Source organism: Aotus nancymaae, unplaced genomic scaffold (genome assembly GCF_030222135.1).
Source record: "Aotus nancymaae isolate 86718 unplaced genomic scaffold, 86718_ANA_hifiasm-v0.15.2.pri h1tg000040l, whole genome shotgun sequence".
NCBI classification, from domain to species: domain Eukaryota; kingdom Metazoa; phylum Chordata; class Mammalia; order Primates; family Aotidae; genus Aotus; species Aotus nancymaae.
Window position 1 is genome coordinate 60,920,152 of NW_026988454.1, and position 13,140 is coordinate 60,933,291.

General features: G+C 34.0%; 1 protein-coding gene across 5 annotated transcripts in view; it reads left to right on the plus strand.

The window, feature by feature from the left end:
- The window catches only part of ATG5 (autophagy related 5), a 125,956-nt gene that overhangs the window by 24,484 nt on the left and 88,332 nt on the right, over positions 1-13,140 (plus strand). For all 5 annotated transcript variants that reach the window (XM_064360813.1, XM_064360814.1, XM_012438436.2 and 2 more), the window contains one exon: positions 8,217-8,295. In XM_064360813.1, the coding sequence (XP_064216883.1) occupies positions 8,217-8,295 (79 nt within the window). The remainder of the gene's footprint in view (positions 1-8,216; positions 8,296-13,140) is intronic.

The window sequence follows — 13,140 nt, forward strand, 5'->3', positions numbered from 1 at the left end:
ATTATTACTGTAAGTGCTTAAACATCTGTGTCGGATGTTTGAGCAAGAGCTTTGTACCTTAACCAGTAGCACATAGGAGGGGTGGGTAAGTAAATGTTTGTTCTGTGAATGAATGAGTGAATGAATCCAAATTTACCCCTTGCTTTTATTTAGAAAACTGTGACTCAAATATGTGAAATAATTTGCTCAAATAAGTAAGTTAGGACTCAGATTTTGAGAGTATCAGTTCAGGGCTCTTTTCACCATACCTGCTAACATTTTGTTTTAAAATTTCTCTCCTATCTTGTATGTTCTAATTGCATATGTCAATTTATCGAAATTAGAATAAAAATTAAGAAAAGTGGTATACTTATAATGAATACCCAATAGAATTGTTGCTGATTTGTAGAGAGCTTACAAGGAGGTTATGTCTGATTAGAGCTTTATCTTTGTATCTTTAGCTTTTAAAGATTACACGGGAAATGGAAAGTGCTGGTCTAATGCAAAATTGAGTCTATTTCTTCAGACTAAGATGTTAGTCAGCAGAGGGTGCTCTAACATTGCATTTTAAGGGGTGAAGTTTCTTGTTACCACAAGTGGTGTTCACATTTTGTATTTGTTATTTTTATATTAGAATTATTTTAGGAAAACAGTTCTTTGTCCTTCTAAAGAATACTTTGTAAGTAAACCCTAATTTTGGTTTAGATTTTAGACCTTCGAGCACAAAATTTAGAAAAAGCTTCTCATTTTGTCAACTATAAAATAAATATCTGTAATGGGAAATTTTGCTCTGTGCAGATTGACTTACTTTCAGAACAGGTTGTGAAAGGAAGAAGTTGAAATTACTTTTTGAATTGGAAAATATATATACACGCTTGGGCTGCATGATTTTGGTCAATGATGGACCACGTTTAGAATCGTGGTCCCAGAAGATGATAATTCTTTTTACAGTATCCTTTCTATGCTTAGACACGTACATACTTACTGTGTTAGAGCTGCCTAGAGTATTCAGTGAAGTAACATGTTGTACAGGTTTATAGCCTAGGAACAGTAGACTACACCATGCAGCCTAGGTATGTAGTAGGCTATGGCATCTAGGTTTGTGTGAGTACACTGTGATGTTTGAAAAGCGAACAAAATTGCCTAACAGTGCATTTCTCAGAACATATCCATGTTATTAAATGTCCCATGGCTGTATTGATGTTGATCTTAAACATAAACATAATAGAATGACTCAGAATTTAATACTTTTTGTGATTTCAAAAGGAAATTTTAGCAAAATGCTTTAGTGAAAACCTGTGTATAATTTTTTAAAATACATTTAACATTTTAATCATAAATACTGAGCAGATTCTTCTCTCCTATTTCCAGTCTTTTTAAGGTTGTGGAACTGGAACTTAACCTATTTATGCAGGAGGTTGCAATTTTTTATGTATGAAAAATCAGACCTTGGCAATGACCTTGAACAGTTGGATACACAGAACTCCAACAAGCTTAGCGTTCCAATAGTAAAACACTAAGCATACATGAATTAATGTAGTCTGTAAACTAGATTGTTGAAATGTGATTTACATAGCATTTTATATACATGGTATCTCTTCATTATTTTTGAACTTTTTCATATGTAAGAATAGGCTTAGAAAGCTCTGAAACACATTGCTACTCTATGGTTTGTGTTTGTCCCACATATAAAGTAAGGCAATATTCACAGCAATCATCAAATTACTTTGGTTTGCATTTGTAGTTACATGTTTGCAATTACAATGAAATGTAATCCTTTTTCCAGTGAATCATAATGCAGCAACTTTCCGAATAGGAGGCATTTATTTTAGTGACATGAACTTGGGCAGTAGTTCTCCAGTATGGGGAAAATTCTTTCAATGCTGATTTTAGAATACTTGCATTAGTTTGCTATCTCAGTACAGATATTTAGACAAGAATCATGTCCCTTCTGAGAATATCCATTATTGCTACACCATGTGGCAATGTGCACATATACACGCGCGTGCGTGCACACACACACATACATAAATGCAGTAATGAAAGAATAAAAAAGGAAGGAAAAAGCAAAAAAATATTAAAATATATTCCTTTTGATGATTGAATATGGAAGACTAGAGCAATGTACAGAAGAAAAAGAATAAAATGAAGAAATAGACTTACTACTATTCTCATGCAGTCATTTTCTATAGGGCAATAAATTGAGCCTTTAGCTAGTTAGGTCCTCTTATTTACACAGAAAATACAGTTCTAGACAAGAGTTGGTGTTCTGTATCAATGGATTCTGTATCCATGGATTCAACCAACCATGGATTAAATATTTGGGGGAAAAAGCAATAAGTAATAATAATACAACAATAAAAATGAAACCACAAAAAATCCAATATAGTATAACAACTATTTACTTAGCACTTACATTGTAATAGGTATTATAAATAATCTAGCAATAACTTACAGTATATAGGAGAATGTGTATAGATTGTATGCAAACACTATGCCATTTAATACAAGAGATTTAAGCATCTGTGGATTTTGGTATCCTTTGGATCCTGGAACCAATCCCCCACACATATCAAGAGTGGACCGTATTCCAAGTTCAAATCTTTACTACTTCCTTTCCTGTTAAATTTAAGTTAGGTGGCAGAAGTAGCAACATAATAGCTAATAGTTGCATTATGATTTACTTATAGTTATGGCTAATGTGGTTTCTGTGTTGTGGGTTAGAAGCCTCCTCTCAAAACTGGATATAATATCTGTTTAGACGAGTTGCACAAATTAGTACTTTTGAAATCCTTGATGTAAATCAGATTATAGTGTTAAAAGAAACTCAGTACCTTTAATTTTTGCCAGTTCTGTTTTCTTTTATAGATTTTCTTGAGTATCAATAGATTAATCAGAAATAAGCAATTTGGGAACCAGTAAATTCAGATAGCATACTTGTTTGGAATTAATATCTTTGTATCAAAATAATTCTAACATAAACATCTGTATTGAACCACATGTGAATTATAGAATTTGACAATAGAAATAAGTAAATGGTTATTTTACTCCCTAAGTTTTTCAGGTTCATTTTTATTTTTTAAAAATCATCACAAGATGATTATTCTTTTTTTCTTTTTTTTTTAAATGGAGATGAAGTCTCGCTCTTTCGCCCAGGCTGGAGTGCAGTGGTGCTGTCTTGGCTCACTGCAACCTCCACCTCCTGGGTTCAAGCACTTCTCCTACCTCAGCCTCCCGAGTAGCTGGGATTACAGGCACATACCACCATGCCTGGCTAATTTAAATTTAATTTTAAGGAAGCATTTGTTTCAATTTGTCTCCTAATTCTTTATATCTCAAGACAAAGAAGTCATCATCCTTTGCCATCCAGGACCAATGAAAATTTAAAAAATCTTTAAAGATTTTGACAGGGTCTCACTCTGTTGAGTACAGACCATGCCTGGCTAAATTTTTTTGTATTTTTTGTAGAGACAGGGTTTTGCTATGTTGCCCAGGCTGATGTCGAACTCCTGGGCTCAAGCAGTTTACCCACCTCAGCCTCCCAAAGTGCTAGGATTATAGGCATGAGCCACCATGCCCAGCCCCAATGAACTTTTAAAAAAAGGTGTTTTTTATATATATATATGTACTTGTATGTTATATATAAATATATAGTTATGTATAATATATAAAAAATATATTATTACATATATAGTTATATATTTATAAAAATATATAATATACATAATATATATTATGACATAAATATTTATATGTATTTATAATATATATTATATATATTTTAAGTCATTTTGCAAATAATTTAGAGAAGTTAGAATAAAGGAATAGTGTATGACAACTTTATTAGAAATTTTAATACATGTTTAAATACAGAGAATTCACATTTTCATTTCATATTTTCCTTGTTTTAAGGTATCTAAAACGGTCATTATCCCCTGAATGCAGCTAATTGCTCATTACATTTTATACATTCAGATATACCTCTGAGACGTTCTAGCTTATTACTTCTGGCTCTTCTTGCATCTAACATATTAATAAGGCTTGAAATTTTTAAAACCCTTGACAACTCATTTCATTGTAAAATATTTTCTTTTTTATGTGAATAAACACCAATTAAACTGATCAGTACTTTTTCATTTCTACGAGATCTAATTCCTTCAGTCTTTGTATGTAAATATGCCTTTTGCATTTGCCCACTACCAAATAACTTTGGGTGTGCAAATAGCATAAAAGATGAAATAATATTGTGACACATTCTTTTAGTAAAATGGAATGGTCCAGGTTTTTGTCATAAAATATCATGTAATGAAGTCTTTTCTGTTGATAACAAGCTGTTAAGATTACCTTATGTTCCTTTTGTCCTTAGAAATATATTGTTCTATTAGTTCTTGAGCTCTGTAAAAATTAGGATATCATCTAAAGACTCAGAGTTTATTTCACTTAAATGATCAATATCACTCTTGTCATTAAAGTCTAAAGTACTTCTGTCTCCCTTTGTATTTTATCCTGATTTATCTAATAATTGTGGAACATCTTTCTCTGTCAGTTTTTTTCTCTGCCATTATAGGTAGAAAATGAGAAACTTGGGATTTTCAACTCTGTTAATGATAGCTAAAAGCTGACTCCAGAATGGGGTCTGCATTCCTTTTTTTTTTTTTCTTCTTTTTTCTGAGACAGAGTCTCACTCTGTCACCCAGGCTGGAGTGCAGTAGCACAGTCTTGTCTCACTGCAACCTCTACCTCCTAGGTTCAAGTAATTTCACTTGTCTCAGCCTCCTGAGTAGCTAGGACTACAAGTGCATGCCACTATGACCAGGTAATTTTTGTATTTTTAGTAGAGATGGGGTTTCACCATATTGGTCAGGCTGGTCTCGAATACCTGATGTTAGGTGATCCACCTGCCTTGGCCTCCCAAAGTGCTGGGATTACAAGCTTAAGCCACTGTGCCCAGCCTGCATTCTTATTTTACACTTTCTTGAAAGATGTTTTAATACTTTAGGCAGCACACTAAGAAAATGAAAGCAGGGTACATTCTTGTATCATCCTTATAGGCATCACGTTATTTTTTCAAATTCTTACTGTTTTAGTCTTTTTTAGTATAATTGGGAATAATTGGCAAATAATGATGACAGATAAGTTGTAGACTGATGAAATAGTAAAATGTTTCAATATATAGGAAACAATAAGGTCATTAAGACCCTAAAATATCTTAGAATTATAAAAGGATCCAGTGGATCTGTATGGTAATTACTAGATGGGGTTAAGTTTTATCTTTTTTTTTTTTTTTTTAGTGAGTTTTTTTCTGTTTTTTGGAATACCTTTAAGAATGAATAGAAGTCATGAAGTATCAATCATTAAAATAGAACTGCTGAAAAAAGAAACTCAGAACCTAAAATTGGTTCCATTGGATCTTTATGTTGTACCTAGGGTTAGTCTGTGGACTTTGATGATTTATGCGTTCAACAGCTGTTTATTATCTATTTTGTTCAAGATTCTCTGTACTTACAGTTTTCTCAGTTTTTAAATATTGAGGGTAAAAAATAATTGATGATTGAGTCTTATGTTTAACTTGAATTCTGATCCAGATATTTACTTTAAAAGGTATTTGGGCTGGGCACAGTGGCTCAACACCTATAATCTCATTACTTTGGGTGGCCAAGGTGGGAGAATTGCTTGAGCCCAGAAATTTGAGACCAGCCTGGGCAACATAGTAGGACCCTATCTCTATAAAAATAAAATAGTTAGCCAGGCACAGTGGGACATGCCTGTAATCCCAGCCACTCAGGATGCCAAGGTGGGAGGATTACTTGGACCCAGGAGGTCAAGGTTGCAGTGAGCTCTGACCATACCACTGCACTCCAGCCTTGGTTACAGAGTAAGACCCTGTCTCAAAAAAAAAAGAAAAAAAAAGTTACTTGCTTTTATATTATAGATTGCTTTAAGATATGATATTTGGTTTAGAATTTGCTTACAAATTCACAAAAGTGTTTCACACATTTGTTAATGTCGGAATATGTAAAAAACTGGTTTGCTAGTCATTTTATGTGATCTCTAGTGAATCTTATCTAATAGATTGCCTGTTTATTTTGCTTGGTGGAATTCTTTGTAATTATATTCTCAGTGCTGTTTAGAATTTGGAAAGCAATATTCTGTTACTTTTGAAATTTTAAATCTTTTTAAATGAAATCCAAGTAAATCAAACTTTAATTAAGTGCCTATATTCATCTTTAACCCTATTGCAGATACCTGAGAGAGAAGTTCTAAAAAATAAATTGAAGACATTAAAATGTCTGCTTTGTAAAAGTATAAGGCATTATTTAGAGCTTGTACAATTGTAATACTTCAGAGAGAAGTATCAGAATTGGATTGAATCTGTAACTTGTCTATAATGCTTCGTGTGTGTGTCTGTGTGTGTGTGTGTGTGTGTGTGTGTGTATTTTAATTTTAGGTTTTGACTGAGGCCAGAATTTTCCTGGTTCCAGAATTTTCTTCAGTGTTATTTTCTCCATATGTAAGAATTGATTAGAGAGAAATTTAAGGGTTACTATGAAGAGATACAACACATATAAGACTAAAAGTACCCCCACTGTTTTATTTTTACCAACAGGTAAATTCCTTTTTTTTTTTTTTTTTTAAATCTCGAGACAAAGTCTCACTCTTGTCCAGGCTGGAGTGCAGTGGTGCAGTCTTGGCCCACTGCAACCTCTGCCTCCTGGGCTCAAGAAATTCTCCCACCACAGCCTCCTGAGTAGCTGGGGCTACAGGGGTGTGCCACCATGCCTGGCTAATTTTTTTAAATTTTATTTTTATTTTTGGGTAGAGACAGAGTTTCACCATGTCGGTCTCAAGTACTTGAACTGGTGTGGAACTCCTGACCTCAGGTCAAGAGATCCACCCACCTTGGCCTCCCAAAGTCTTGGGATTACAGTCTTGAGTTACCGCACTCAACTCATCCCAAATTCCTACCAAATAAATACATGATCCGTAGAAACTGATAACTTTTTCATAATTAGGCAAACATAAGCAAGAATAAATTACACACACACACACAATTTAATATGTAAACATTTGGCGTATTTTCAAATTTTGCAGGTCTTAAATCTAGGAGTAACTCATTAATATATTATACAGATAAAGACAGGACTATGTATGACACCAAGAGTAGTCTTCTTTCTGCCTTTGTTGTGAGTACAGGTTGAGCATCCCAAATCCCACAATCTGAAATCAAGAATCTAAGACTACAAAATCCAAAACCTTTTGAGCACCGACACGACACTCAAAGGAAGTGCTCATTCCAGCATTCAGATTTCCAGATTTGGGATGCTCAAATGGTAAGAATATAATGCAAATATTCCCAAAATTGAAAAAAAAAAAAAGAGCTGAAATCTGAAACACTTCTGATCTGAAGCATTTTAGAAATGGGCTACTCAACCTGTATTATTTAGTTCTGATTAACCAAGTAAGCTAATTCACTTTAGATTTTTTTAAAGGATGACTTAAGGTTTGTCCATTGAAATCTACAACATTTGTATTAGTCATGTTTATTTATTGCTAAGTAATTTACTTCACTGTGAGTAATAGTTATATTAGGAAATGTTCTTTTATTTCAGAATTTATTTTTTTAAATTTAGAGTTAGGTTTCAGAAAAATCTTCAATGGCTCAGGAAAATGTTGACATTATATTATGTGAAAAAGGTTATAGTACAGTTTGTAAAGGATAGTCCTAATCTATATTTAGAGATGTATGTATAGGTAAAAGACTGGAAATTTATATGCTATAATAATAGTAATAACCACAGAATAGGTGATTTGCATGTTTTTTAGGTGCTCATCTTGGTTCTTACAGTTTTTAAAAATTTTAAGTTCTAAAAGTAAAAAGCATATTTAAATAAATTTACAAAAAGCAATTGTCCTTTATAAATACTGGGATGATAATTAGATGCAGCAGTACTGTGACATAACAGTGCAGATGGCTGATAAAGAATGCCTTTGCCCACAATCCCATTGTGCATATTGAGGTTTCTGTGGAAATGAAGTGGTTAGAAGGAAACCACCTGATGCCTGGAAAATATATCATACTAGCCCAGGCATGTCACTATAGAATGTAGCTTTCCTGTGATTTGTGATTAAAGCCCCTGACATTTGGTGTTAAAATATGTATTGGAAATTTATTTTGGAGTTGTAGTTATTATACCTTTACATGTTTATTTTCTCAAAATATACTCTTTCATTTTTAGGCATTATCCAATTGGTTTGCTATTTGATCTTCTTGCATCAAGTTCAGCTCTTCCTTGGAACATCACAGTACATTTTAAGGTATAGTTTAAATAGCATTTCCCCTTTGTCCCCTTTGTGATGCATAATAAATAGGGTAGAATTTTGCTTCTTTTTTTTTGTTGTTGTTAAGCGAAGTTATTTATTGCTTTTCCCATGATACTCTTTTAGTTGCTAAGCTTCAATGAGTATTTGTCTATAAGATACTTTTCAATTTTTTCCTCACTCTTGGCAGAAACACTTAAACTTTTAACATATAAACTCCTTCTCTTAATTAGAGCTGAATACACTGTTTAAAATTTATGAGTTTTTGAGCCAGGTGTGGTGGCTCATGCCTGTAATCCTATCACTTTGGGAGGCTGAGGTGGAGGATCTTGTGAGCCCAGGAGCTCGAGACCAGCCTAGGCAATGTAGGGAGACCCTGCCTCTATAAAAAATACAATTTATGAAAGTTTTGAAAGTTGGTGTTAATTTTTTAAAGTCAGCTAGAAAGAACAAAAATCCTCCATGTTGATGTAATTCTAAGGTCATTTTGATTGAATTAAGAAAAGGGTTAGGAAATGCAAATCCAAAGTTTTGACCTACCTCTGTTTTGAGAAATGTTCATTCCTGTAGTTTTTGAGACCAGACTAAATTTACTGTGACCTGATTTTGTCTCAATATTTTATGAAGTGCAGGTCTCTCATTCCCCAAACCACCTTGCTTCTGCTCTGTTCCCCACCCCCAATTCAAACACCATTTGGATTTTGTGATTGGAAACACATTAGTTGGTCACGAACAGTGATTCCTTCTCAAATAGCAATGAGGGGTTGGAGAGATGCATGTAGAGTTTGAAAAAGTCTTTTAGGTGTCTGAGTTTCTTTCCCATTAGGGCTGTCCATTCATAGTTACTGCCCAAAGGGTGCTCATTCGTTCTTCATGTGATGCTTTTCCTTCCTGTTTTACTGAATTTGAGTTTGTGGGTCATTAGAGCTTATTTCCATATACATTTATAATGTGCTTTGCACAATACCATGTTGCTGAACACCTTAGTTACCAAAGAATAGTACAGATAGAGCACATAGTTCTGGTATGCATGAATTTCAGTTACCGTGTTACATGCAAAGCAAGGAATGCTTGCAGATACAACAATTTAAGTTTAGAGAGGCTTGGAGATAAAACTACTTCAAACATATTAAGGATAGGGGTGCTATATTGCCTAACAAGTTTTTACTGTTAATGTTGGAAAATAATTTCAATAATTAGATTTTTGTGTGTGTAAACTCTAAAATACTTTGAAATCTAGATTAAAATATATCATAGCTGTCTGTTTATTTATTTATCTACTCATTCATTCATTCATTCAACAAATATGGAGATTTTTATGTGTGCTGGGCCCTGAAACCCTTTCAATGGATTCATCAGGTCAAATCTGTTTTCATGATATAATAATATCAAGATGTTATTGCCCCTTCCCATTGTGTTAACATTTACACTGATACAAAAAAACAATGGTGGTTAAAACTGTGGGCACTTTAGCACAACCTTTACTCTTTTTTTTTTTTTAATTGCGTTTTAGGTTTTGGGGTACATGTGAGGAACATGCAAGGTTGTTGCATAGGTACATACATGGCAGTGTGATTTCTGCCTTCCTCCCCATCACCTATATCTGGCATTTCTCCCCGTAACCTTTAATCTTAAGTACATGTCTTTTTAGTATCCTGCATAATGGAATGGGAAGTACACATAAAGCTATTCTGTTGCATGCCAAATGTGGTTATCTAGAGGAAAAGCACTTGTGCCATTGTTTGGTTGCCAGCTGAACTGGCCACTTACTTTCATGAAACACCATTGTTTTACTTGAAAGAATGATTGACAGACAAACTGTGGTTGTTGAGACTTTGTTATTTGTCAGACATTTTCTTGAAAAAGAATAAAGTGAACCTCTCACTGCAAAGAAAACAAATGATAGTATTTGTTGTCAATGGTAAAATTTGAACTTTTAAGTGAAAATTAGAATTTTGGAAAACATGATACTACTGTGAACTTGAAAGCTTTATTATTCTTAAATAATTTTCTGAAGAGATTGGTGGTCATTTTAACACCTGATATTTAAAAATTTTCACATAGTGAAAAGTGTCAACATTTGGAAATCTATGTAAATCAGTCAACATTTCCAGATTACCAGTGCTTGATGTTACAAGATTATGCATGTGTAAAAACACCCATTAAAAGTGCATGTGTACAAAAAAAATGCCTTCAAAGTGCAACATTAGAATAAGAGATTTTAATGTAAGAGTTTAAAATGTTCATTGATAATGTTTCAGATTCCACATTATTATTATTACGATAAACTGGATTGCACCTGCAATCTTGGCACATTGGGAGGTCGAGGAAGGAGGATTAAATGGCTTGAGCCCAGGAGTTTGAGACCAGTGAGACCTCATCTCTACAAAAAGTTTAAAAATTAGCTGGGCACAGTGGTGTGCCCCTGTAGTCCTTGCTACTTGGGAGGCTGAGGCAGGAGGATCACTTGAGCCCAGGAATTTGAGTCTTCAGTGAGCTATGATCAGACAACTGCACTTGATCCTGGATGACAGGGCAAGACTCTGTCTGTAAAGATAAACAAACAAATAAATAAATAAAATTAGCCAGCTATGGTGGCATGCACCTCCAAGTGCTGGGATTACAGGCGTGAGATGCTGCGCCCAGCTGAATTAATGTTTTTTAAATGTTTCAACTCTAATTTCTAGTGTAGTAAATATCAGTAATATAATTCACATAAATATAAACTCTTTGGGATCCTTAGTAAGTCATACATTTTCTTCCAAGTAGAAAAGTTTATTAGAGAAATCAAATAAAAAAAGACTCTTATAGTTAATAAGGAAATTCTGGAGAACATTTAGAGTTTATTCAAGCTACCTGTGTGTTTCTTTCAGCTGTTCTTACTTACTCTTTCTGATCCTGGCCTGTTAGAGGAAAATTATTGCCCAGATTTTTTTAATAGAAAAAAATATATAGAAAAAAATTATTGCCCAGATATTTTTTATAAAAAAAAATCTTTTATAGAAAAATGAGTATATACTAATATACACTCATTTAGGGGAGCATAAGGACCTAGCTTACCTCAAAGGTTATCTTCAGGTGTTTATTTAATTGCATGTACTGACTGGTTTAGGCCCGCCTCTATTTTACTGCCTTATGATTCTTGATTGATTATGATGAAACTGGGTAAGTTAATTTTGAGGCAGAAAAGCAATGCTTTTAGTGAGGAAGCAGTTTTTAAAGGTTGTAGAAAATAGTTCATTCATTCAACAGATTGAATGTGTTGAGTAACAATTTTGTGTCACTTGATATGTCTGCATTTATCTTCTGTGGTATTGTATTGACTATGCCAAATAGTGTTGGTGTTTTAACCAGACTTCTTAGAATTTCTTTTACAGTTGTTTTCAAAGATATTAATAGATTTTGATTAGATTTTGTGCAATATCAAATATTGTAAGAGATCTCCTTGCCTCTGCCACACAAACACATTTGGATTACTTTGTAGTTCAGACTAAACTCTTGGAAAAAACACTGTTAAAAAGTTTTCAAACAGACGTATTTCCTCTAATTTTTAACTGACTTTGATGTTTCTGATTTGAATAAGTTTATAATGTTTATAGTAAATGCATTTTAATGTCTGCAGTAGTGATTTTTCAAACTTTAATGTGCTTTCAAGTTACCTGTGTTTCTTACTAAGATGCAGTTTCTGATTCTGCAGGGTTGGGTTGGATTCAGAGATTCTGCATTTCTTACAAGTGCATAGATGATGCTATGATATTGTTCCACCAGACCACATGTTGATTAACAAGGGTTAGAGAACAATGGAGATCTAAAAGTAATGGTAATTGTCCATAGAATGAAAGGCTTTTAAGGACGAATCAGAAAATTAAATTTTTATAGGAATTTTTGTATTTTCTATTTTCTGGGAGAGAAATATAATTGTAGAGTGTTAATTGCTCTATAACATGTAGATTTGGATATTTGCTTTATTTATTGAAACAATGAAAATGGTACCTTTTTCAGGCTTTTCTCATTAGTTTTTAAGGACATTTTTGATTCCTAAACTTGGTGAGACTACCAAGGAAATTATCTCATTTCTGTCTCCCCAATTTTTTGTATTGGAAAAACTTAAACCTATATTAGAAAAGTTAATTGCACAACAGGGCGGTGGCTCACACCTGTAATGCCAGCACCTTGGGAGGCTGAAGCAGGCAGATCACTTGAGGTCAGGAGTTTGAGCCCAGCCTGGCCAACATGGTGAAACCCTGTCTATACTAAAAATATAAAAATTAGCTGGGCGTGGTGGCAGGTGCCTGTATCCTAGCTACTTGGAAGGCTGAGGTAGGAGAATTGCTTGAATCCGGGGAGTAGAGGTTGCAGTTAACCAAGACCATGCCACTGCACTCCAGCCTGGGCAGCAGAGCAAGACTCCATCTCAAAAAAAAAAGAAAAAAGAAAAAGAAAAATTAATTGTGATCCAGTGAACACTCGTATACCTTTCACTTGGATTTGCTGCTTGTTAACATTTTGTCACCTTTGCCTTTTCTCTTTCTCTGTATTTTGTTTTTGTTTTTTATTTTTATTTTTTGATTACTCCTATAAGCATGCTGCTTGCAAAGCTACATTGCAGTTAAAAGATTGCTTACAGTATGTAGATTTTTTTTTTTTTTGAGACGGAGTCTTGCTCTGTCACCAGGCTGGAATGCAGTGGTGCAATCTTGGCTCACTGCAACCTCCGTCTCCTGGGTTCAAGCAATTCTTCCACCTCAGCCTTCCGAGTAGCTGGGACCACAGGTGCGTGCCACCACGCCTGGCTAATTTTTGTATTTTTAATAGAGACGGGGTTTCACCATGTTGGCCAGG